The 27,618-nt window shown below is 45.1% G+C and overlaps 1 protein-coding gene across 4 annotated transcripts in view; it reads left to right on the top strand.

Moving 5' to 3' along the window:
- LOC122574083 overlaps positions 1 to 27,618 on the top strand; it is a 179,426-nt gene that overhangs the window by 12,501 nt on the left and 139,307 nt on the right. The window contains exon 1 of one of the 4 annotated variants that reach the window (XM_043741205.1): positions 13,319 to 14,970. The exons of 2 other annotated variants lie outside the window; for them this stretch is intronic. In XM_043741205.1, the coding sequence (XP_043597140.1) occupies positions 14,916 to 14,970 (55 nt within the window). In that variant the 5' untranslated portion in view covers positions 13,319 to 14,915. Of the gene's footprint in view, positions 1 to 13,318; positions 14,971 to 27,618 lie in introns of those variants that run through there. One more of the 4 variants, XM_043741206.1, reaches the window with a different exon arrangement.

Genomic DNA, 27,618 nt, shown 5'->3' with positions numbered 1-27,618 from the left:
CCTCTGCTTCTTCTTCGTCGTCTTCCTCGTCTTCTTCTATGGTCGCGTCTTGTTGTTCTTCCTTCTCTTCCATCGTAACGCTGCCATTATCGATCACCGATGAGGCTTCGCCAGCGTGTCGATATGTAGCATTTCACACGTCCCGTGCATTTTATGGCGTTCCGCCTCTATCTGGTTTCCTTAATTGTATTTCGTTTCTAACGATTGATTCGAGCTTGATTAACATTCCGTCTTGACTCGTCGAGAGTTGACCTTTGCCTGATGGGAGCTTGAGCGATCGTGAGAGATCTTTTCAGGGCATTATTCGATTCTCTTCTTTTTGCTCGCGTCGCTTCTTTGCTGCAGTTTAGCATTTCTTGGGATTTGATCGTTGCAGGTTTTAAACGACCAGAATCGAGGATATCCTGAGGATAACTTTTATCATACGAATCGTGGTCTCGGGAGAAATTGACGTTACAGAGGATCGTAATCGAATTTTCTACTAACCGTAAGTCGATTAAAATTTTCGCCTGAAATCCTTCAATGGTTCGGGATATGTAACACGAATACACTTGGAATTTTCTTTATAATTTTGGGAAAAGCGAACAACAAGTGAACATCGAGTTTTCATCAGTGTCTATCTAAATTCCTAATATTCGTCAAGGTTTTTATAACGTTTAGGAATTTGTATTAACTGCTCAAGATTACCTATTGCTACATGTTGGATGGGGATCTTTAATAGCTTGTAACCACCCACTATGAAGAAAACGAAAACGTAACTTCCATTAAGCTAAAATTACACCCTCCGTTGAAAGCGAACGCCTCGATTAACCCGTTAGGGGCGAAGCAATCAAATAATCCGTAAAAGTTGCGTAATAGTAAAAGGTTATTATGTTTCTGCGAAATACGAGGTCTTCGGCGAGAGAAGAAAATTAGAAATCCGTTTCCATTGGTCCGCGTTTATCCTAAACTTCCACCCAAACTTACCTGTCATTTCCTCCTCCTTTCTTTTCAACCTCCCAACTTTTATTTCTCCCAGGCGTCGACGGTCCCTCTTCTCGCTTCTCGAGTGTAGCAACCCTGATCGAATCGCTCCCCACTTAAAAGCGAAACTACACCATCTACCTGGAACATCTCGAAACGCCGAACAATTCATCCCGTCCGACTAAATTAGAAATCCATCAGAAAACGCTTTTCACCCGAGCAACCTTTCATCTTATTCAACGAAAGGAACGAGGCTAACGTTTATCGGCCTCGACCCGTAATTCCCCGTCCAGTCGATCGCCGCGGGATTCGGTCCGATAACGAGCCTTTCCGATTAAGGTTTATTGCCTGGCCGGTGTATCAGATAAGAGCTTCCGTGTTTCTTGTCCAGGGATGACGCGGGGTGAAAGGATCTCGCAAAGAGTACGGTTTCTCGCGACCTAGACCTCGAAACAGAGGCCGTATCAACCCATTCGCGTGTGCAGAACTACAGAGCCGAGCCTGAGCTTAGCGTAATCCGAAGCTATTGACACGCATTGCGTGCGCACATTCCGTAGAATCGTGACACGTCTGGCGATTCGTCTCCTATCCGAAAAAAGAACTCTCTCGTCTACGTCGGATCAACGTAAGCTTGTGCATCCTCGAGGAATTCATCGATATCGCGCGTCTCGACGATTTAATTTTTTAATCGCGACGAACGCATCGCTACATCTTGACCTGTATCGCGGTATCGCACGGGCAACAGGCAGCATCGCGAGAGAATCTGGTGCAGAGCTACGATAAGGTGGCGAAGCGAAAACCCGATTTCACCCTTTTTGGCTCGTTTTGGACTCGCGTGTGCACCTTGGTGGATCCTGGTTCGTTGGCGTATTGAATAGTTTACGGCTTCTAAATAAGCGGCCCTCCCGTTCCCAAACAATTTGCCCACGCCACGGATCGCTCGTAAATAAAGATAATCTATTCTACCCGGAAGATAAAAATCGTTTCGCGGAGCAAGGTTGGGGCGAGACTTGAGATGAAGGAAGAGGAGGAGCGAGATGAAGAAGGACGAGATGGAAGGCTACAAGGGGAAAGAGGCGTCGTGTACACGAAGCGGGACGCTGCGCGTTCGTTCCGCGGGTGAACGATCCTCCAGTTATTCATTTTTACGTCGTTCATTGGCCGGATTTTACGAGGCAAAAATGGTGAAATTGCACTTTGTGCGCCGTGCGTGCCCCGCTCCCTCTTTCACTCTGTGCGCTCTTTTCAGCCTTTCTTTCCCTTATTCTTACGCTCCGAAGAGCCGCGGTTTGCGATGTCGAGGTAGCTGATGGGAAACCTCGGGATTCACCATTGCTACTCTTTCTTCGATGGATTCCTGTCTTTGATCATCGTTTCGAGGCGTGATCCTACGATCTCGTGAATTTTAAATCCTACATTACTATAGTAGCTGAAAAAACGCGAGTTTTAGAGGAAAGAAACGACGAATGTTAAACAAAACCCATGATGGACGATCGGATTCCGAGAACGTTATTTATTTTTGTCGCTCTAATCTGTGGATACGAGTCTTTCGGAATATTTTCAAAATGCAAATTCGACAGAGGACATCTTCAATTCTTCTTACATACGATTACGAGCCGTTTCGACGTAACTCGCTTAATTATAGAGAATTTCCTTCGTCGTCCGGTTATTCGTCATTCTGGCACATCGTTCTGAGAGTCTTCGAGTTTCATCTCGTCACTGTCCAGCAGCGAGGCGTCGCAATTACATCGTCTCTGCGGACGCTACTCGATTTTACTCTGCTTAGCCAATTTACGACTGTTTCTAGTATTTTACTGCCTTGTATCTCGTCAACGATAGCGATCGTTGACTATTAAGCCGCTAGAGAAACATCGATCGAGCGTCCCGTTTTTTTTAATGGACCATATCCATCGGATTCGAGAGATCACTCCACCCCCTTGTAATAACATTCCAGGCGCCAGTTCCCTCAATTATTACTGGCTTCCAACGATACGTCCGTACTTAACGTCCCGATGACGAATTTACGATGTTTTCTCCTTTACACAAACCTTAGTCTTATAATTTCGTACGCCTGTCGCTTCGACGAAATTGTATTAAATTATACGGGCGGGGGGAGCTGAATTAAACGGATTTATACTGTCGAGGAAAAATTTGGACGCACCAGGGTTTGTCAAGACGGGCAAACTGTGGCGTAAAATATCGGATCTAATTTTACTAGGTCGACTATTTTGCAGCGAAACTTATATTATTAGAGCGTCATCGAGGTTCTTGGTGTTTCTCAAGCAAGTTTTTCTTAATTACGAAGTGCTAGCGTATTCGTAAGTTCTGTAATGAGTGGCTCGTTTCTTAGGAATTACGCTAATTACAAATCTTCTGTGCCGCTGGTGCACATCGAATCTTCCATAGCCGTAACGAGAATAAAAAGGTTAAAGGATAAATAAAACGAACGATAGAGGGAAAATAGATTAAAGAAGAGTGAAACTTGGTAAAAATAATACGAAAAGGTTGGACAAGAAAAAACAGAAAAGTACGTAAAGGCTGGAAGAAACAAACACGTTGTGTAAAATTCATTGGAACCGTTAACGTTTTCATTTGTTAGACATAAATCTTTCCGCTCCTAGGCGTGCAGCTATATAAATTAACTAGAGACACGTCGGATGTCACGTTGGAAACGCGATAAACGATTCGCTGTTAATTAAGGGTCCCTCGTTTATTGGCCAAAGCGTTAACAGGTTCGAGCGGGGAGAATAATAAATTAGTCGATGATCTTTTTCGTTCCCGAGGACGCCTTCCATGAGTCCGGTGGCTTCCTCCCTTTTAAATTATTATCGCTCGTAAAGCGTCGATTTTATATAACCACGTTCGATCGATGACAACTGCCACGCAGTTGTTCGATAGCCGAAGGAAAAATAATCACTCGACTCCAATTGGAAGCGTGAATAATCGCGAATAGTTGGATATTTCCTTATGTCGTTGTCAGCTTTTAGGAGGTCTGAGATTAATTTTTGATCGACCAGGGGCCATTTTAACTATGCTTGGAATAGGAGATATACAACGTGTTAGCTAACGAGGGATTTTATTTTTTGATATTTAAAGCCGAACGTATGGTTGTGTGTCTGTGGACAGGTTCAGTTCGTCGAAGATGAAAGATTCTTGTGTCTTGATCTATAGAGCAATGAAACAGCGTTTTAACGCTTCTCTTCTGGGAACTCGAGCAATCCGGATAAAATTTCTATTCCGTTTTTTGCATGAAAATCATGGCAACTTTTAATTCTATTGTACGATTCTTCGTATAATACAAATACGTTTGTCTGAGCTTAGATTAAGCGTTCTATTAAAACATCCGCTGAAACTTACCGCCACACGTTCAACCACAAGGACATTAATAAAACAGAAATAATTTGATCGAGCGCGTTGAATGACACGCGTGGGCCAGCATTTTCATCGTGGAAGAACACGATCCATGAAAACCCACACGCGAGCGTGGAACAAGTTTCCATGATTGCTTGATCCACGGTATCTTGCCTTGAAAACGTTGTTCTAACCGAATGTCGAGCTCGCGCGAGTACACGACTGATCGATTTCGATTACACGTCGATCGTTTTAACAGCACACGTCGGTCAATATAATTAACGAGTTGCTCGGACAAGAACGATTGCGTAAGCAGCGTGCAAGGAAAGCAAACACTTTTTAGACGAAGCAACGTTGAGAAAGCCCGTGGATTAATTAGTTCTCAAATCACGTACCAATTTTTTCTTTTTTTTTTTTTTTTGCTTACGACTCGTTCGACCACGTTTCCTTGACCTTTCAAGTGCGCGTATATTCCTCTGACCTTTACCTCCGCTGATTCATCGGCATCTGTCGGCGTTACCTCGACAGTTATAATCGTGCGTGTTCGCGTTCATCATTCCATTTATCGTCTCGCGATATAAATCGCCATGAACATGACTAAGTTTGGGCTCTGAAAGGAGAGACAGCCGGGAATCGAGCTTCGAACGAGCGTCTGTCTTCGAATGGTGTTCTGGTTGCGACTGCTTCCGATTTTCTTTCGCGTTGAGAACGGTCAGTTACTGTAATAGCGAAGGTTCAATCGAATACGAATTTTTATTTTTCGAGAGCGACAGGAAATTTTCTTGCAAGCTTTCCAGGTAAAAGCTTCTCATTTCCTGTATCGATGATCCCCGAGTCTTTGGAAACACGATTATTCGCCTAACGTGATTATCTTGCATCTGTATGCAACAGACACTTTTTTCATCACGCTGCTGATAAAGTCTTTCAGCGTCCGATTCTCGCTCGAGACGCGACAGAAGTGGCAACAGAATTATTATTATTAAGAATCTCTATATACACGTAGCTCCGCGAAACTTTATATCCTTCGATACTCAATTAATTATTTCCGTCTTGGCTCTATATTTTCTACAATTGCCCGGCTAAGTGGAAGCTGCGCATCCCTCCGCGTTTAGTCCACGGATTAACGAGAATCGTTGTTTTTAAATTATTCGAAACGGCCACCGAAACGAGCGAATAATAAAACGGGCACGGCGTTTATGTTTTATACACGCGGCCGGGCATCGAACAAGGTATTTAATTAACTAAAATCCGCGAACATTATTCGACCCGATCCTCTTCCTGCGTGCTGAACGGCGAAGCAGAACATTCCTGTAAATTACATCGAAATTAGCCGTACGTTACTAAAGCAGCCTCGTTTCTCTCCTGGGTACAGGCAAAAAACTCGCGTGGTTCTGCGAGGTTTGGTTTAAAGGCCATGAAACTTTTTCACCGGAACTTTACGCGATCCTGAATGGAGAAACGCGAGGAGAGTACCTCTCCTCTTCTTCTTATTCTTCGGCTCTTCTCTACTCCCTTGGGATTTTTTTATACGTAATGAATTTTGTGACGTGTCCCATGCTCGTTCCTTCCATCCGGGGGACACTATTAAACCGGGTTGAAAGGATAAGCTGCGTGAAAAATGAAAGAGGTAAAACGCGTTCAGGACGAAGCTCGCTTCGATCAAAATGAGATTGTAATTAACGCGTTTATGCAATACGCCGTTGACTGGTTTCTAGTTAATAAAAGGCCGCGTCGCCGTCTCCCCTCCCCCTCGGGCAGAATGTTCTCTTTTATCGTAATTAACGAAGCTGAAAAATCGGCGTTGTTTGAGGTTAAGTTTGATGACGCGGTTGGTATGCGATGGCGGGAAACGTAATTAATGAACGAAGCGTCGAGTGTCGAGTTTTAGTATGGAACGTGTTTATTAATTGGCTCGTTTATTGAGATTGTGTCAGATAATAAAGTGGCCGAGAAAATCGAGCGTTTTTGTCACCGGAAAGTGTTAAGTACCTCGGAGAAAATGTCTGCTTCCAGTTTTTGCCGGTCTTCTTCGCGTCACGGTTTTCGTGTTCGTTAGATTTTTATATTTATGCGCATCGAGTTACGTGGATGTGTTGTAGATTATTCACGGCTAGAAACTGTTAATTATCGCATCTGTAGAATGGTATAAGCGTTACGAGAGAGAAAAGAATGTAGAATAGCTTGTACCATTTTCTTCCGTATAAATACGAACATTCTATGTCGTTTCCTGCGTTTATCTACTTCTCGAAAGAATTCAACTCTTACGTATATAGAATAATGATCCAAGTTTTCACCGTTATCCGCGAATCAATGCCTGTTTCAAAATCCCGTAGACGGACTATCGACCTGAAAGTCAGTTGAAATCGAAATCTGTCGACGGTATCACGGGCATTCATGCAGCCTGGCTCGTTTGCTTCGTGGCTCAATAAGGCCGTGATTCGTCGTGTGTTCTCCACGTACGTCATAATAAAAATTTCGTAAAGCAGCTGCCCGTTATCGTTTTTACGCCTCCGAGAGTGTAGACGCGAGTCCATTGGCCTTGCAGAGGCCAAGTTGTTACGCTCTTCCCCTTCCGGTTCTGTACTCTTTGGGCCAATCATTTCTTTCTTCTTCTCTATTTTTTCTTTTATTTTAACGCGGGACGCTTTTAAGGCAAATTAAATACGGCGCAACAAATTACGCGGTGAGCCTGGCTCCTCGTAAATCAGGCGGCCAATAAAACGTCCTTCGAAACGGGCTGAAAAATTCGACCGAGCCATTCGATAGGGCGTCCCTCTTAACTTGGCCCGGAAGAGACGAGCGAACAGACGAGAACGAGAGAAGAGAAACTCGCGATGGGGATTCTCGTGGGACGTGAAAGGGTAGCGGGAGGGGAGCAGGGTGTTTTTAGTACCGGCAGGACGTCTTAATTAAATCTTCGAAATCATCATCGGGTATCGTCGTCGTGGCCGTTGCCGAGGACCGCCTCGAGCTCTCTGTTTTGTCGACGAGCGTAAATTTCTTCGCTGAACGGGACCGTAAAGGTTTAAGCACGGTTCCTTGGTGCTGCATGGGCCTGGAGTCGGTGGTACGGGGTGTTGGTTTCACTTTGTTTCGAATTGATCATTGGCAGACGCCAACGTTCCGCTGATCCTTATCCGTTGAAACCTCGATTATCGAAACACCGTTTAATAGATGGATCGATGAATGAAAAATTTGGAATTGTAGAACAGTTTCCACGAAGGTAAATTGGGAAACAAGAACGCGAATGTGAATCGCAAAGTGGAATACATCGGACGAAATATCGATATCGTAAAATGCTATTCATTCTTCGGTAGCCGGTTGCAATCGACGTGGAACCACTTTGACTTTACCGTATCTATCGAGAAGAGAAACCACAAGAAACTCGAGTACCAACGTTGTCGAGAGCAAAGTCTTGAAAGTTGCATCGCCACAACGATATTATACGAAATGAAACACTATGGTTTCTGGCGTTACTTGAAACAACTGCCGGTGAGCAACTCCGAGAGCTAGGTTTTCGAGGCAGCTTCGGTTTGTTTAGAAGCGAGACTCCATCCAGCGTGAATTATAGTGTTTCGGAACGCTGTAATCTTCGCCGGGAAATACGATGATTGGAGCCGAAAGCATGAATTAGGACTGATTCTTCCGGACAGAGAGTGGTCTTCCATGAAGGATCTTTGAGGAAAAGAGACGTTGTTAAGAGGTTCAGGTGCTGTTTCAATTTACTTTTTTTTCCATGCAGCTAAAACGTACCGGCCTTAAATTTTTATCGATTCATCTACGCTGTAACGTTTCGGCTTAACTTTATCGATTTCTTTCTCGAGCGTGAGCGAGGTTTCTGGAAAATTACAGCTACAGTACTCAGCAGTCACATCGCGGACTTGACGAGGAATATTCGCAGTTTCTTTCACGCCTCAAATGTTATACTGTGTTATGTTACGTTCCAATGCTAGTCCGTTCGAGCGATTCTTGCACAAAATACGTACTTTTTATCGATATCTCTCAAAGGTTTTAAAACGTACGGGGCTTCGATTCGATTCTCACCTCAACGTACCCCGCACCATCCTCCACGCAACAGCTCGATCAGAGCGTTCATAAACACCTTCCATTGCCCGTTAGCTTCGACTTTATCGCGAAATTTACAACTTCCTGTTCATCAGCGATATCGCTTGTTTTGCACGGACCGCAACACGAGAGTAGGCCAATGGACACGAGAGTTGACACTACTCGTTACAGTGTCACCTCGATTCTCTCGAACCTTAGCCACTCAAGTACCACTGAGCAGCGACTCAAGAAAGAAAGAAGGAAAGAAAAGATGAATCGAAGAGGATAGGGGAAAGAGGGAAATAAAAGAGACCCAGTTCGATCCACGGTGCCTGGAACGTACAAAAGGCAGCTCGTTATCAGCTGGTCCCATCTTATCAGGTTGAAGCAGCATGGCCGATAAATCATCCGAGTCCTTGGCGGGGCACCTTTAATTACCAGCCGTGCATCGGTGGAAAAAAATATGAAGACGTAATACGTTATCCGGCTGCCTCTCTTCGTGCCTACCGGTAGATAGGGAGGCTGGTCCAGTTGATGCCGAGAGGCGTTGCTCATAAATAATGAACACGTATTCATGAACGCCACTGGTTACTTCGGCCCCGATGATGAGCTATGGCTAGGCCGTGGCTTCCAGTCCCGCGAGACGACTTTAACGCGTCGATTTCGAGCCGATCGTCTTCCGTTTGCTTCACTCTGTTTCTCCGGATAGTCGTTCGCCCAGAATATATAGACCGGGCGCAGGTTGCTCGGGGCACGAGCAAAGATTTAACTGTGTGCTCGTTGGAAGCCAGGTTCGACGAACTGGTTAATGTTAGAATTGCCAAATCAGTCAAAATGACAGAGTCAGATTCGAGGTTCTTGCAAGCATCAAAAAGCTGCAGCTGTCTTCGATAAAATTAACAGCGACTTTTATCGAAATGAACGCAACGAGTGGTTACTTAAGCATCTCCAGTTTTGTCGACTGTCGTAAATATTCGATAGCCCGTGCGACTGTTCTAGTTGGAAGATGTTTTTATCGCGGACGAAAGAATACGCGAAATGTAATTTGTTCGGTCAAATCCATCTACTCTGCTCGCTAAAATAAGAGTATTTCGCTGCGCTTGTTAGGAATGCCGATAATTTTAGCTTTAATCGGTGCTGCATAGCGAACTTTTGCTGCAGGTTATAATTAGCCAGGACAGTTGCAATTGGAAAAGAAGCAAGGACGGAACGAGCAAAAGTGTTACAAATGTTGCGTTTCTTGCTAAAGCTCTTAATAAAATGTGTTTTAATGGGTATCCCGTATAGGATTTTACAGCAGGTTACGAGCAGGTAGAAATATTTTAATCGAGATAAAATTGATGAATAAGAGATGATCTAGCATCTTGAAGCAGGAGGAAGTACGAAGTACTTCTTTAACGTAAACTGGAAATTATTCAGAAAGGTAGTATTACTTGTCAACTTTCTTGACAGTTCTAATTTCCGTAAGAATTAAACCGACTTAACGAGTTGTTGCCCGACGAGGATATTTTAATCGAACAGAAAGAAGAGAAGAAAACCATTTAGAATTGCGCGTAAACTTCTATGTTGGCAAATTTGTATTAATTTTGTTTTCAGTCTGGCGTTAGACAGGCAACATCGATGAAAGTTTGAGAGTTTTGATCAGATCGAAGGGAGAACATTCACTGGAAAGGAGGGAAAAATAGAAAGATGATTGTTCAGTCGCTCGGAGCGATGGAAAATGTGGTAAAACGCCGCTTTATCATAGATCAAATATTACTTAGAAAGTGTTGTGCTATTTCCGAAGCTTTCTACGGATCTTAAATCGAACTGGAAACCTTTGACCCAACATTTGCATCACTCAAACAGATACCGTGTGCGTTGCACGTCCAATCGTAAAGCCGATGCGTTTCCCAGATATCAAAATCAAGATTTCATCGTTTGAACGACATACAGTAGCACGAATCGTTTCGAACTATTTGAGAAAGGAGGAAAATATCTTAAAAGCATTTGCTCAGATCGCTCAAGTCATGAGATATAACAACAGGCAATCTGCCAAAAGTTGGCTAATCATGCGCCAATAACACGTTCTTTAGAAATGCGCCAAACAAACATTCTGCAAAAAGAATTGCTGCACTCATCTTCGTGGTACCAAGAAACCAGCAAGCGGCATCACGACGAGCGTAGTTAATCGCGTCTCGCGCTAGCCATCGACTCGGAGAACGGCAGCGACTGGGCAGGGTTTCGATTGACGCTAATCTCTGGTATCGACGGTGCCGAGGCGATTACTACATCGTCGTGGGACGGCAGCGAAGGGATGGGTTCGACGGACCGTTTAATCGCGGCTGGAGCCGCGAAAGAGAAAATGGCCGAGGTGGTAATGGCTAGCTCCGGAAGCTGGCCGATCGGCTTCGGATAGGAAGGATCGACGAACTGGAAGGCGAACGACTCTCGTTGTCGTCGTCGTCTTCGTCGTCGTGGTCGTGGTCGTCGTCGTCGTCATCGTCTTCGTCGTCGTTACCTCGAATAATCTCGAAGGGAACGGATATCTAAACGAGGACCTTGAAGCCAGCCCGCGGGCGATGCACGCGTACATATGTACGCTCTCCGGAGCGGACGTATGGAAGTCGAGTGGTTCGCCGAGTGATATATATCGACCGCGATATATCGCTCTCTCGATGCCACGACTCGATCTTCGGGCCATAGCGGTCGGAGGAACGGGGATAGAGAGAAAGAGAGAGAGAGAGAGGGAGAGGGAGAGACGGCCGAGAGTGGCATGCACAGAGAGGAAGGCCTCCTCGCCACGCACTCGTTGCAAACAACACGCCACCACGCCCTCGTGAAACAATGTGATGGTTAACCTAACAAGCTCTCATCCGTGCTCTCGAGCGTGCTGAGCTACCCTACCGTGCTCTGCACGGTTGCAGCCTCGTTTCGTTCGCCGTTTGCACTGCCCGGTCGCCACGCAGAGAGACGCCTAGGGCAACACTTCCAGGACACCGGCGTATACTACCGATATTCCGCGGCGATAACGATGTCGCGACATACGCGAGTCAAGTCGTGGGATCGCGGGGTTATGGCCCTGTTAACCAGCCCCTGACGATCCTACGCGACGTTCCTTTCGTTAAGGTAGCCGTTCGATAGGTGCTTCGATTTTTTGTTACGTTCGTCGCAGGTTCGTTCGACTTCCTCTTATCTTTTGCTAGGCAGATTGGTGGTTCGTTGATGGGACGCGTTATGGTCCGTGTGGAAGTGGAATAACGATGAAGCTGAATTGAGAATGTAGCTTAGGTCGAGTTGGTACTCGTCGTTCAGGATGTTTCTTTTTTCTAACTAGAATGATTATAGTATATTAGCGGACGTTATGTTTTCCAGCGTTCTTCCTTGAATATGCGATCGATACGATAAGTTGCTTTTTTAACGCCAATCTAACTAACCAAAAGTACGTTAAAAGTTTCATCCGACGATCTATTAAATATGGATCTCGTCTACTTTCCGAACGATGAAATTAATCACTCGAACGGATGACAATTTCTAAAAACAGTTGAATCGTTGATCGTCGCGTTTGCGGGTACACGCGATTGTTCTGAAACCGCATCCATATCCGCTCGCGGCTGCAACAAGGCATTCTTGTCTCGTTTTATCGATATACTGTCCAGCTAGACGAAACGTAACTCCGTTCAGTTAGAGACGTAAAGAAAGACGTAGTTAGACAGCGTACGACGTTCCTCGACGACGAGTCAGGGGACAATCTGCCATCAGGTTGTAGCCGTGGATCGGTGGAAACGCCTGGAATTCAATACCCTTCTGTTCCTTCGGTGAATCCAAATATGGAACTCGCCAACGACCTTTGTAGGAAGCCATAGTCGGTACTGGAGACACGAAAGTACCGCGTGTGCCTTTTGTCCGAACACCGAGTCAAACCTAAATGAAGGAATCACTCTCTCTCTCTCTCTCTCTTTCTTTCCCTCTTTCAAAATGTCCTCCACATATTACTCTTTTTTAAATACGTTCTCCTTATATTTTCTTGAATTTTATTTACATTCTTTAATATTCAAATTAAGTTTGCATTCTGTCGTACGTCGTACAAGTTGTATTAACAAGCCACGGAGTCCTGAATTTGCCAAGTGTTTGCGAATCTTTCACTCTTGCGATGGTAGCGGTAGCTTAAGTAGAATGTGAAATTCACGATCGGACTAATCGTTGCAGGACAAATCGTTCCGCTAGACTTTCTATCTTTCATGAGACCGTTTTTGCGTTAATATGTAAGGAACTGCGAACGATTATACAATACATTGGTAAAACTAATTCAGTTGAATTTTCTCGATTCTTGCGGAATTCCCACGCGGAGATTCCAATCTCTTTACTGGCAGAGAATATACGAGATACGGCTTCAAAATAGTTGAAACAGCATCGAAGCGAAGCTACGTAATACCTCGCGAGATATTGTAATATTCACGATCTTCGATCTATTACAAAACCGTCGTCGGAAATCTCGATGCAATCCGTTGGTTTCGAATGGGTGCGACAGTAACCTAGAACGCGGCGTCATTTTTCTCTCCAAAGAAATTCGTTCGTCCCAGAGTAGACATAGTCGAACGAAATCGCGTTTCTTCGTCACGTCCGATCGAAAAGAACCGAACGACGATGGTCGGTAAACGCGTCCGAAGGAACCATATCCGCAAAGAAGTCCCGAAGCGACAGGTTGCTCCGATCGGACGGTACGCTCGGTTCTCGAGGTCCTGTTCGATTCCTACTCCTTCTCGTCGGCCGCGGCGGTCGCGTATCCTACCAAGCACGGCCGCCACCACCGGGGATTCAGTCGAGTACCACCACCACTGGCACCTTTTGTCCACCACCACTTGGTTCGGCTACCACCTCCTTGTTCTCAGGCAGCGCGGGGCACCTCGCCATGTGACTGATTCCCCTTCTCCGCAGGTTGACGAGCGGTGGGCCTGCCTACCTGCCGCCCGTTGCCCCGCTCCCATTACGACGCGGACTCTCGCGGCAGGTGCACCAACCTAAGTGCCACTCCGCTTACCTGTGTGTCGTGCCTACCAAGCCAGCGTGTCCGGTGGTCAGGTTCTCTTCCCTCTCTCTTTCTTTCTCTCTCTCTTTCTTTTTCTCTCTTCTTTTTACCTCTTCTCTTTTCTTTATATATTCCTTCACCCTTTCTCTCCCGCCGCGTGTGTCTCCTCTTCTCACCCCCTACCAAGCTTCGTCCTTCTCCCTCTGTCTCCGTCTGTCCCCTTCGACGTCGCCTCACGCAGCAGTGCGGTGTTGTAGTGTCGTGTCATCCTGCGCTACGTCAACGATCCTCCCGAACGTGTGGAGGCAACGATCGATCGATCGCGTATCCTCTCTCTGACTGTCCGTCGCTACCGGGTCGTCGCCGTCGTCGTAAAGGTGACGCGTCCTCCGACAAAGTCTTCTAGGGACGCGAAGCTTCTAAAACGTTTGTGAGAAAGAGAGAGAGAGAGAGAGAAAGAGTGTGTGCGAGAGAGAAAGACACTGTCTAACGTCCTTGGCTCGTCGGATGTTCGTACGAGAAGATTTGTAATATAGAGGACAGAGAGGAAGAAGGAGACACGATTCGGTTCTAGCCAAGGTCCGCGGTCGTGTGTAAACAATCGTGGAAACTGGAAACTCGAAGGCACTCGGGGAAGCGGCGAGGAGCGTTCGAGAGGTGTTCGCCACGCGACAGTAGACCAGTACGAGACCGCGTCAGTCGAGGGTCGGACGACGATCGTCGACGATCGCCGACGCGGAGGATCGCCGGAGTTTTGCGCGAGTGTCGATACAGTGTTCCGAGAGGATCGGTGAACGACGAGCCTCTCGTTTAAACAAGGAGGAAGACGAGACTAACCCTCCACTCGTGTGACTGTGTGCCGAGTAAGAGGAAGGAGGGGACAGTGAAGGTGTCAAACGTCCGCGACTCCTCATTGACATTTCCGTGACATTTAGTGCGCGACCGCGCGGTAGACGCGACGATTCGAGGCGACGCGACGCGACGCGACGGTGCTTTTCGTGTAACACGCGTGCAACATCGTTATGCCGTACTGTCCCTCTGCTCTCACGAACACGACCACTGTCCTCTGGTAGCAAGGCCAGAGCGAATCCACGTCGCGCCGATGACGGATCGTCGTTCGTGCTTTATCGTCACAAATTTCTTATCTACGTTTAACTGTTTAATGAAATTGATCGCTGGACGTGCAATCGTTCGATAAAGGCCGGCTCGACGATCTTTCGCGTTCGTTTGCGACCCGTGCACAGCCAAGTGATCGTTTCGGTGCCGGTGGCATGATCCTTGTCGGACTTGTGCGTTTGCGCGTGCTGCAGATTTGACGTTCAACAGGTGGTTTGGGTATCGCCAACGTGGACGAGCTGGAAACGTTGAAAGCTTGACGAACTCGAGCTAACTCGCGCGTACACCGATCGAGGCGATTGAGTCTCGTTGAACAGAAAAGGGGGTTGATCGTTGATTGCAAGGGAAGCTGTTCGTGTCGGAAATCAAACTGGACATACTCACCGCTACGTCGGGGCGTACGGAGTGGAGATGTCCGCGGGTCGCTGAGAGAATGAGGGAGCTGGACACCGAGAGCCCTGTTGTCTGGCCGGCCTGGTGTTACACTGGTGAGTCCATTCGTTTCGTACATTTTCTTTTATAGAGTGTCGAATCGTTAGGTCGTTGGCGAATAGATAGTTTCGCAACGAAACAGCCGTCAGACACATGCTTGGTCCGTTAAAATTAAGCAGCGCGCAATATTTAACACAGAGCGACGTGGTATTTGTTATATTTTAGGTCTTTCTTGTAGAAACAGAACTACTCGAAAAGAAAAATCGTGACCGTTCCATATATTTTTGTCGTAGATTGTTTGCGCCAGCTTAAAGTCGATTGACGAAACGAGAATAATCTCTTAAGAGACGCGTAATCCTATTTTAATGTCCTATCGTAAGAACAGTTGAGAAAGAAACAGTTGGGAAAGAGTTATCGTATTAGCTTCGAGTTATTTAAATAAATCTTTCGTTAGTACGGAATTTTTTGCGTTATTTCCAGTTTCAGTGGCAGCATTTGTCGAGCAAATAAGTTATTAGCTTTTTTATCAATTTCAGGTAGTATAACGAACCGAAGTTTAATATTGATTCGTATTCTTATTCGTCCACTCGTCTATTTTTTGAGAGATGTATAATATTCGCGGAGAAAAAATTGAATACTATATTTAGTAATTAATTTCCTGGAATCTATTTCTCGAATATAGTTAATCTTTTTTTTTTATCTGTAAGCAAGGCTCGATGGATCGAAAGATATTTTGTAAACACACAGTTTTTCGAAGCTCCTCGTGTTCAAAATATTTATCCTACGGTAGTCGGGCTTACATACCGTTGCCATTCATCGTCCAGGTTCCATTGAGAACAATGCTTTCCATTGATTACAATAATTGTACCCCGGCACGGATAGTACGACGTTAGCATAGGTTGTAAATTATATGTGGCTATTCACACTTTTCTCAGTGAAAATTGCAATATTCATCGTTGTATCTCTTGTATATCATTGGTAAGAGAAATTAATGTATCATTTTTATACGATAAATAACAATACGTACGCAATTGTCTAGATTTTCGTAAGTGTGACGATCATAATAAGGAAAAATTTGTTTACGTTCCTTTCTTAACTTGTCGTTAAGCTTATACCAAGCACATAAGAATATTCAGATTTCTGTGAAAGTAAAGGTACAAATACTGTATCTATACGCGAACGAAATAGGTATTTTCTGACATTTTATTACGTTCGAATCTTCGTAAAAGAGATTATTTTATTCAAATTAATAGCCGTAAGCGTGTAATTCTGTGGACATTCGCAAGTGTCACGATGATAGAGAGAATGACGAAGTATCGTTTCGAGGTCGGCAATCGTTTTCTCATGGTCGACGCTGCCTGCTCTAATCAGTCATACGTGTTGATAGGGGGACAAAATTCTATCGAGCTCGTTATAGCAGGATGCCATTCGCGGTGACGACTTACGCCAAGTTGTGAAACACATGTGCGTTTAATGTAGGCGTTACTCTTCATTGTTGGAATTCGTACTCGATATTCTATCGACTGACGTACACCAGAAACAAACACGATCATCGATAAGGAATCTCGAATTACACTTTGAGATCGCTTGGACTTGCGTAATAAAACGATACCATCGTTCGATGATTATTTATAACTGCTATGTGAAATGATTCGTCGATAGGCTGATCGAAAATTTGATTGGTTTTTCTTCGATTATAATTCATATTTTTCAAAATACGCTTCGAATTTGGTAGGTTTTGTTCAAAATAATATTTATCAGAATTTATCACGTACGATATCCTTGTAAAGCTCGACTTAATTTTGTTAAAAATACATTTAGCGTCGCAACAACTACTTTATCGCTAAACTTCGATGAAAAACAATTACATTCCTTGCGTCGGATTTTTACAACAATATATAAACCTCATCCTTGGTATCTATCCTCTTCGTTATTTCTCAATTCGAATGTTTCATTCACAACAGCAACCAGTTTATTACCAAGTTTCAGGAAAAGAGACTACACCATTGTGCATGGAATTCCACGAAAATTCTTCCTCTAAAAACCTTTCGATATTTCTCGACTTCCTCAAACAAAACACGTAATTCTTCTCGAACCCATTACCTCTTCCTGAACAGACGTTTTATCTTTCCCTATCACTGGTTCGAACGTGGATGCGTTGAACGTTATTTTCGGTGCCCTTACGCCATAAAATGGATCCAACAGCATCTTAAAAGGATGTCTCGGTAGAGTGAAAAAGAGAGAGAGAGAGAGAGAGAGAGAAGGAGGGAAAGAAGATAGAGAGTCGGGGGAACTAATGTCGAAGTGTGTAATTACGGTTCTCGATCTTGACAATTAGGAGCCGGTGGAAGCTGTCGGTAGCGAATAGGCTGCCACTTAGCTGCCGAAATTCCCAACAGCCTTATCTTGGCGAATCGGGCTCGGTTTATTCGTCGGGCTCTTCTAATTAAGAGGGGCTCCGCTGATTTTTTCTTTCCTACTCCGGCGAAATTGCTCTCCGAACAACTATTCTCAGACAGTTCGACGGCTTCTGTCGCGAAATTGCTTCATCGTTTTTTGCAGCTTTCGTTTGGTTGACAGTGGCGCTTTGTCTCCATAGTTGCATCCTGTTCTTTTTCTTCGCGGTATCGTTTCGTTTCACTTAAATTGGCGAATTAACGTTTTATCGAAGGATTGATTAGGAAAATAGTACGTTTGAAAGTTGGGCAACTAAAGAATGATTATTTTATACGGTAAAAGCTTGCAATCTGATAATTGCTTATTTATCAATAATTTCGGAAAAGAAAAACGATCAAGAATACAGAGACGTTCTACTTAAACTAAATGATGTAGAATTATAATGATTATACGTAGACGAATGGCTTAGAATAACGTAGGATGATAGAGAATTCTATGTGGATTTCAATCTACTACGGACTTTCCAAAATGAAGAAAACGTAGCTTAAAGGATACTTAAATCATCTTCGAAAATAATGATCTATTCACCGGGCAACTTCGCCACTCGGCTCGTGAAAGTTTTGACATTAATTTTCATCAGAGTGGATCTTCCCAAGTTAAACACATTTATTCTCGTTCTACTCCGCTCGCGGAGAAGATCCAATTCATCAGGGATGAAAAAATGACTGACGGCACGGACCAACTGCTGACGTATCGAAGATGATGATGGAACGTTTTGTCATTTGCATGTGTCCCACGTGTCGTCAGTCCCGTTTGCCACAGAATGCGTTACAATGGCGACAGCAATCAACGGCTTTTTCACGGGACATATATTATCTTTCGACCAGTTGATGCGTCTTCGTTAACTCGTGCCCAATGCAACTCGTGATTTGGCGACAGCTACGATCTCGCGGAACGAATTCGTCGCGATATAACGGCGAAGTAATGGCGAACGGAGCGTTCTCCGGACGAGTCAGCCGACTCTTTCACGCGGCCACTAATGAGATTAATGTTCGTACTTGTAGCGACTCGATGTAAACCGTGCACGCCGGATTTCCCTCTGAGGTAATACGCGCAACATTTCCAGAACATTGTATTCATTTAATTATTTATTTGAACAATAAAAAGATCGATAAATCGGGTAAAAAGCTTGGTACTTGACCGGGTCCGGTCAAACGCCTTTTACGTGCTATTCTGTTGGACCGAGTGCCAGAAGGGGAGGAAATTTCTTTCGATTCAAAATTTATTTTCGATTCCAAAAATATCGAATCAGAATTCGATGGTGGTATTACATTTTTCTCATAAAAAATTGACACACCTTAACAAAATTATATTATAAAACTTTAACCTTCTAAATTCTCTCTGTCTTACCAGTGAATTTGATTCGCTAGCTTATATATTTTTTTATGATTATATATTTTTCTTTCAAGTAGCGAAGCTCAAAGTGTTTTAATCTGTGACAACGTGCAGGATTGCGTGTCTCGTCGAGCTCAAAACGTTGAAACAGTCGTATTGAAGGAACGATTTTCGAGTTATCGGAACGAGTGCGATGCCCAGTGGTTCATGAATCAGTTATTATCATACGACGACGACCGCGCTGTGAAATTTCCAGCGAACGTTTCCATCGAACGAACGTTCGACGGATCGTCGAATTTTGCAACCGCTTGACCTCGCCGATTTTAATGATCGACGTTCGCTCGCCGCGTCGCAGATAATCGCCAGCAGATGAAAATACGAGTCGTGCATTGTTATCGTGGTTATGTAAAAAGCAATCCCGAGGCATTCGAGTGGGAAGATTTGAGTTACGATGGGAAGGCGTTGTGACGCGGTAATTTTTCTTCCCCCGTGTTTCAAGCTTTTTTTCTAACTACCTCTTGCGGCTTATTGCGGCGACTGTGGTCACCTTCTTCGGCTATGGCAATCGAATTTAATAATGTAATTGTCATCGATTGAAAATGTTTCCTTGATAAAGCGATTTCTAAGGCACGACTTTCTACAAGCTTAGATTTCTTCCGTTCAGGTACCGAAGAAGATGTCCTAGAGACGAGAGGCCTGTAGCTACAGATTAATGCTACTTATTGTAATAAGTATTACGAGATACTCTCGCTACTTGAATCCTCGAGGGAAGCATCTTCTTAGCTATCGAAAGCACCATGTAGGGTCTTGAAGCTGGGAACCGAGGTCCAAGTATTTAAACGTTCATCCTCGACCTTTCTCTTTCCTCGGATAACACGGCTGGTCGTCTGGCAATTCCCTTGTCTCGTAAGATCCGCCATCAGCCATGTTAAATATTGGCTGTCGCTCAAAATACAAACGCGACTGCTCGCTGCATCGCTGACCACTAGCCTCGTTGACGGCCGTCGCCGATTGACATGTTTATGGGCCACAAAGCATCTGCATCGCACATCCTTGCCCTCGTGAATGAAGCGCCATGTACATTCGTTTCGTTTTCATTGTTTCTGACTGACAATGAGTTACACGCGGCACCGCCCACGTGTTGCGTCGTTGTAATGTGTCGTAGTTTCGAACAGAATAGTTTCTCTAGGTTAAAGAGTTTCTCGATGTTAGTGACGTGATTAAAATAACAAGGATGAAGTTCCTTTGAAAAGGAAGATGTAATTTGGTATTCAGCCGGGAGATGGAAGAATGATCAGCGAAGAAAGACTAATGAAGTTGATCAACACATTGTAATTAGCAGAAAAATAATCTTTCTCTCTGTTGAATCATCTCGAAGAAGAAGAAGATGAAGAATAATTTCGGAAAGGTGTTTGTCAAAAATTCGTTTCTTCGTTTTTCCAACCAAGAGACACTTAACCGCGATCTTTTGTACATTATCCTTGTCTTATATAATGAAATCAAGAAACGCTCTCTTAAGTAACGCGGGATAGATCAAGGTCGATGTTTTTAACATCAAGAAGAAGATATTATACAAGATGTAGATACTACTGTTTTTACGACATTTCTGCTTCCTTCTACCGATGACGTCCATCGTCGTGTTTATTAATTTATACAAATTCAAAGTAATTTATCTTTAACAGTAGAAATACGCGTATCCTCAATAATTACAAAAAAAAGCACATCCCCTTTTAATTTCTCGATCAAAGATTCTCGTACGATATCTGTCTGTTTGTCCAACGAATCGAAGAAAGATTCCCTTCGACAACAGGGAAACGCAAGCTTTCACCAACGACTATAAAAAGAATTTCCAATAAAAAAAAAAAAAAAAAAAAAAAAAAAAAAAAAAAAAAAAAAAAAAAAAAAAAAAAAAAAAAAAAAAAGGAAAAAGAAAAAAGAAAAAGCAAGTTACTCAAGCCGTAAGATATGAGTCTCCTTCCTTGGCATTTTCATTTCTTCCTTTTCTAGCAAAAACCGTTCCAACCACTATCTCCGTAGGAAATCTGCAACGAGTTGCATAACCAAACGAAGGAAAATCTCTTCCTAGCGCAGCAACGCATCCGTCTAAGCCGCGCGCTTGGTTGAACGCGAAGAAAAACGAGACCCCTTCGGTTTGAGAGTTAAGTTTCCAAACTAGCCACCAGCGTGTCGAGCGGCGAGACAAGTTTTCTCGTCGCTTCGACAAGAGAGGAGGAACTCGTTGAATGGATGGAGCGTGCGGTCGCGGAATCGTTTCGCTTCCATTGTGGCTGGCTGGCGCGCAGCCGGACAAACCCGAGCTCCTAGCGCAGAACGATCGCCCACGTATCGCCGTCACCTTGTCATGTTTAATTTGTCCGCGATCCGACAACCAGCCGACGTATGATTCGATAGTTTGTCGCGGAGCACGCGATCGTCGGTTACGATAAACGTCAACATCGACCGCGATTTTCTGCGGTCAGAGGGCCCCTGGCCTGGAGAATCGGTTTCGCTCCTCGAACTGCAGGGCGTTACGAGGAATTTCCGCGTTAGGAGCGGTGAAATCTGAGATTCTCCAAGCATCGAAGATGATGTGCTTTTTTACGAGCAAGCCGCGCAGCTTTATGCTTTAGCTTGACAGAGATTTTTCTTCGCAATTTGACGTCTTACCGATCACCCACCTACGGAATACATATCGCGATTTTCCAATTGACGCAGCGCACAGTGTACTTCTGCTTTCTTCTTCTTTCTATCGGAGAATCAGTGTCATCGCTATCTCGGAAGAACCCGAAGTTTCTTCCGAACATTTCGAGGACAGTTGAAAATTTGTCCAAAACTCAGAATCGATCCCTCGCGTCTTTGACATTCGTCGTCAAAAATTCTCCGAATACGCGCTACCTTCTTCTGCGTCCTGTGCCTTCGATCTTCTTCGCTTCTTTTTCGCCTACTAAAAGCGACACGGTAATGATCGACGTGCGAGTCGACGACTGTCGATCAAACGAGAAGCTGCTTCGGTATCGGCGTAATGGAGCGGAGAGCTGGATCCGCCGAAGGGACAAACTAGAAGGGAAAAGAGAGAGAGAGGAGAGGGAAGAGAGAGCGGAGGGCCCATGGTATTACGCGGTTTGGGCTTCGTGGAAAGGGAGACCCTTCGTGTTCGCAGCCGCGAAATAACGTTGGTGGTTTGTGGTTTTTCATACGTGCAAGAAGTCACAATGGTGAACGAGTGATCCCTGTACGTGGCAAGCCAAAAGCCTTCTCTCTGGGCGTAGAGGAAGAAAAAAAAAAAGAGAAAAAAGAAAAAAGACGAGAAACAAGAAGAAGTGGCTTTTGTTCCCACCTCGAGCGAGCTCTTGGCGTTGTCCGCCACTTTTTCTCGTTTCCTCCGTCTCGCTTCCTCATCTTCTGCCCGTAGCGTTCGTTTCCTTTCGACCGTCATCTGACCGGCGCGATGTTTCCTTCTCTCTGCTTTCTCGCGGTTGCAGCACGCTTTGTCTCCGAGAAAACGTGATTAGGAATGTTCGCGGAGCAATTTCGAGGCGGCTCCTGTGCTTCCGCCGTGATGGCGCGCCTATTAGTTTCTCGAACAGCGGGAGACGGGCTTTAACGAACATAGCCCCCGTTTTCTCTAGGCCTTCTCCTTCTACCGTTCGCCTTAAATCGCTCGAGGATCGAGCGTTTCCTGCTTCTGTGGAACAGGTGTTCCGATTTTAACGCGCCTCCGTGGAAGCCGGTAGCTTCTTTGCGTCAGAGATTTCGTTCTGCGGCTTCGACTCGCGGCAGTCTTTTTCATTGAAACACGATGCATGCGCTTTTGAAATTTATTATTTAGTACGAATATACTATTCTATAGCCTTGAAACTCCGCTATATTCGTTCCCATGTATCGCCCACATATGGTCCCTGTATTATCCAGAATCTTAAAGTAACCGCGTCATCACCGAGATTCTGCGATCTTCCTGGAACGTCAGAAGACCCGAGTGTCGCCAAGATCGTGCAACCGATTCTAAGATTTCTTCGTGTTCGGCAAACGAAAAATCAAGTTTCCGAAGGCCGTGCGCGTTTCACCGCAAGCTCTCGTCTCGTTTCCAGCGTCGTTAACTCGAGAGAACATGGTCTCGACACGCAGACGAATCGTCCTGAAGAGGAGGAACGAGCCTGAAGTGCTGGAACATTCGCGGGCAATTACGACTCGCCAGCTGGCGCTTGTCCGATTTTTCATCCTGGCCGAACAATCCCGATTCGATTCCCCTTTTATCGAGCTCTGGCCATCCTCCATTCCCGTTCTGATTGCTCGTTATCGACACTTTTCTCACTGGCTACTAGATAATGGCGCCAGGTAGGGCAACGCTTTCTTCGTTTCTTTCCGTCGTGGCCGAGCGAACGAGCGTTTCCCTAAAGATAAACGCGCGCACAACGAACGCCATGGAAGCCATTGAACGATTCGCGGGGGCAATTAAGCGACGTGACTCGCCCGATTCGCGCCATGGAAACGTCATCGCGCGATTAAGGACTCCCCTGTCACCTGTCGGAACGACAGGGCGCCGGCAACTGTTCGCACGCGCCTGCTGTTTTCTTCCAGCGATTCTCTCTTCGTCGATTCCCTTTTGCAATTCGACGACTGCTCGATCGTTTTGTTTGTCGTGTGGACGGTGTGCAGTGTGCAGGGTGGTCGCCAGAGGTTTTAAGAGGAATAGCTTCTATGCTGGAATACAAAGAAATTAGAAACCAAGAGAAACTTCGCTGTGTTGAACGCGTAGCTCAAATAATACGTCGAACGTAGAACCCGTGTACTCGATAAATTCGAAAAAATTATAAACCAACGTATAATCCAACGCATCTGAGGAAACAAGTATCCAGAACCAACCACGATACATCTGAAAACTTTAACCACCAAGATCCGCAAGCCAAGACTGAACGCAACGCTCAGCTTCGTAAATTCGAAATGCCAGCAAATCGAAAAGCAAGAACGAAACTCTGCAATAAACTGAAAGAACGCAGCTCGTCACGGTTAACAAGACTCTGCTATCCCGATACCGATATTATTTCGTCTCGAGCATGATTTCACTTTTCCGGTTGGCGGTCGATCGAATGCTCGCGAGCAAGAAGAAGCGGCTGCTATATATATATGTACCTTTTAACGAGAGAAATAAGATGCGTGAAATGTGTGGTGGCGCGTGTGCGAGATAGCTGTCGGTGCATGGTGCCGATCTAACGAGCCGTGAACTACACCTCGCGGCCCTATGAAAATGCAAATGACCCGGTCCCTTGGTCAGATAACGATTTTTTACGGCGACGCAACGGTCGCCGCTTCGAACAATCCGCCGAACGAATCTCGGTCGCGTGAGCTGGCCGCGCCGCCGCCGGAAGTCAATTTTAATCGCGGAGTGAGTCTTGTCGTCGTGATCGAACGATCTATCGCGCGTGTACCATGGTCGTTTTTTCTTTTTTTTTTTTTTTTTTTATTGATTCACTTCGCGACTCTCGTGTACGGCGAGCTAATCGAATCGAGATCTTTATCGGTACGATGATCGAATGCTCGAAGCCGTGGTTCCTTCAGGTAGAAAACTATAGAAACTTTCTGGTTTTTGATAACTTCGACGATTAAGCGCGAAATTGTAGAGATGCATCGATAGATATTTTCGTTTCATTTTGTGTAATTTTCAAACAACAAACGAGAAAATATTTTCGCACGCTGATTAATGTTTCTATCGGATAAACGTAACGATATCTTGAATACATTACAATGCGATATAGTGGACGTTCCGTCTGCGTGAACCTCGCGTCTCAACAACGTAAAACTTCGTCACCTGAATCTCCTGCCGTACCACGTTCCTCGGAATAGCAAGCTTGGAAATATTTTCGCGTAGCGGCTGAAACATTTACACTCCGTTGACTACCCGACCGTTCCACCTGTTAAATGCAAAGGATCAGCTGACTAATCGTAACCTATTCGCCTCTCGTCTCCGCCTGCTCGTTTTTCCTTTTGGTCGCGGTGAAAAAAATTGAAAGGCGATTGTCGCGAGGGAAACAAAAGCACAGGTGCGTCGCATTCGTTGTCGTACGAGTCGATCGCTGGATCCGTGACTTCGAGCATATTTAGCCGTGCGTCGGGTTGGCACGTCTGCCTACCAACTACGTACCGAAGACGCGAAGCGCGTCGTCGCTGGCGTGTCGGTATGACAAGCCAGACGACACGTCGACGGAATACCAAAACGTTTGTCCTTCTTGCGGGAACGAGCTGGCAAAACCTCGCGCGTACCCGTCGTCGTTCACCGTTTTCTTTTCACCGTGTGAATCGTATTTTTCGAACGCCCCCTCTGTCGGCCCGGCATCGTGAAATTCAATCGCCGCGTTTGCATTCGATTTCTCACTCTGCCGCGCCGTACGCGTATGCTTTTAATTCGTCGTATTGTATGAAAACGACAGCCACAGGTACGTCTTTCTCTTTCGAGACTATCGTCCAGCAGGGTTTGTGGTATTCTTCTTACTCGTGGTTATCGAAGTAGACGATTGCAGCAGTTACGTTGCGGGCTTCCTAAACGAGTTTCTGCTTCGACTTTTATCTCGTCCTTTGTCAAGGGTTAACACGAATTTTTACCATTGTAAATTGTTCGAATATCGTCCGAGAGTCGTAGTTGAAAGTTGTCGTATTTTTAATTTTCTTAATCTCCCTGTGTGTCTCGGTCGCATTTTCGTCGTCGTGAAGCTTCATTGTTATCCTAAAATAAAGTTAGATCGAGGCATTCGGGAACCAACGCGGATAAGCATTCACCAAAATTTATTTCCGCTTTACGAAGGTCAGTACGTATAATCTCGCGTGAAAGAGAAAAGTGGCCGTAAAGAAAAGTGGCACGCATACCCCTGAATCGCGAAGGAAAGTGGAAAAAATAACGTTATCGATGATTAACAGCGGCCTAAACTTTGACATGTACCGTATCGCGATATGAGATTTAGCTTCTGACACTGTCAATGCTTGAAACGTAAAACACGCGGTTGCCTGTCAAAAAAGACGAGAAACCATACCGAAGTAACTCGGATCGCTATCTTACAATGAAACTTACGATCTCATTAAGCGCCAACTCGAAGCAACTCGCCTGCCAGCGGAGCAATTAAACGTTTCTCAATCAGTAACCGCAGCTGCACCTTCCACTGACCTATCTCCAACGAGCGTGGAACGCCAACGTCGGTATCACGCCTGCATCCGGTCTATCACGTGCAAATATGCTCCATAATTAGCCTGTCTATTAATTGATATCCAATCAAACAGCCGTATCGATCGGCTCGAATTCGCGAGCTTGCTTTCGACGCTGTCGTCGGGCTATCAAAGATAGGTAGAACCAACGCAACAGCTTGGTAGAGACTATCAAAAAGACGTTAGTCTAACGAACGTCGAGGAGAACGAAGATGAAAGTTTTCACGCTGGACCTACCTACGATCAATATACGAAACTTGTGCGAATATGCTCCATAATTGGCCTGTCTATTAATTAATATCCGATCAGATAGGCCTATCGATCAACTCGAATTCGCGCAGCTTGTTCTTGACGTTTTCGGGCTACCAGGGGTAGTGGAACGAAAAGAGAAACTTGACAGGGACTGACAGGAAAACATTAGTCGTGGAAAAGAACGAAGGGGAAATTTTTCGCACTGGATTACCTAACTATAATTAAAGTACTATCCTCGTATGAGGAAAATTAGAGTGACAGCTATATGGAAAGACGTTCTAAACGTATCGAATAGGATTTTGGCCGACTAGCCAATTAACCGATTAACGGGCTTGTTGAGAATCGATTAGTCGTCTCTGCGAATCCTTTTCACTGAGGCCACAACCTCGAAAAGTTCGTTCACGGGTTAAACTTTGTTCCTATCGGAATCACGACGATTGGTAGCTACGTATGAGGACCAGAGGAGGTTGGAAAATGCTGACAGTCGATTTGGCGCTACTGTCGGCTCTTAATTTAGACGCCGCCCCGCGAAAATATTCTTTCCTGCAACCCTTTCTGGCCTTCTCTTTCCACTCCTCATCCCCCTGGCTTCGTGGAGTTCGCGAGAGGACGAGGGACTTTGGTTATTGCGCCGTCGACTATAGAAACGCCGTAAACACGTCGCGGCCGCCGGAGACGGGATAAAACGTCGGTTTTATGCGAAGGCGTTACCGGACGAGGGAGATTCCCCTTCGTGATAGAGACATGTTTTCAGGTATTACCCGGCCGTGGACAGGTACGGGCTCTTAGAGCGGCGTTACGACCGCCTTGGAACGCAAGCTCGCTCTTAATCGGAAGACACTGGACCGCTCTCTCTCTCTCTCTCTCACTTTTTCCTCTCCTCTCTTCACCCTCGGCCTTGTTGTCCGGCAGCATGCGCCTGTCTCTCTTCCAGAAATCGTTGGACCGCGTTTTTACGTCGATATTTAAGATCGGTGAATCGTACCTACTGCGATGGTTCGTGGTTGCAGCAAGAAAAAGAGGTGCAATTTAGCGATGGTATTTAATCGAATTAGCGTAGATTCTGAGGAAACAGATACACGCAGTGGTTTTGTAAAGATACAGCGTTACGTTTTGGGATTGTGCGCGATGGAATTGGAGAAGGAAGCTTTGAACTAGAGAAGCTTTGATGAGAGTTTCGTGGGTTATTTAGAGTGCGGTGATATCATCGAGACCGGTGGTGTAGGAATTTAGGAATTCGTTTCAATGTTTCAACGATATAGAGTAAAATCTTTCAAGTTACCAATCTTGATGAAACTTTAATCGCAGGCCTTCGTTAAAAATTGGGAATCTTTCGTGGAAAGCAGCATTGCATAGACGAATATTTTAGTTGAAATTATTAGGTTGTATAAGCATTCGGCTTACTTAAATGAGACGACAAGATTCGAGATTATCGAAACAAGTATTCTCTAATCCGATTAAGTTAATTA

Source organism: Bombus pyrosoma, linkage group LG13, assembly GCF_014825855.1.
Source record: "Bombus pyrosoma isolate SC7728 linkage group LG13, ASM1482585v1, whole genome shotgun sequence".
In the NCBI taxonomy this organism is placed as follows: domain Eukaryota; kingdom Metazoa; phylum Arthropoda; class Insecta; order Hymenoptera; family Apidae; genus Bombus; species Bombus pyrosoma.
Note: the sequence above shows the minus strand (reverse complement) of the source record. Positions and strands in the feature narration are given on the sequence as shown.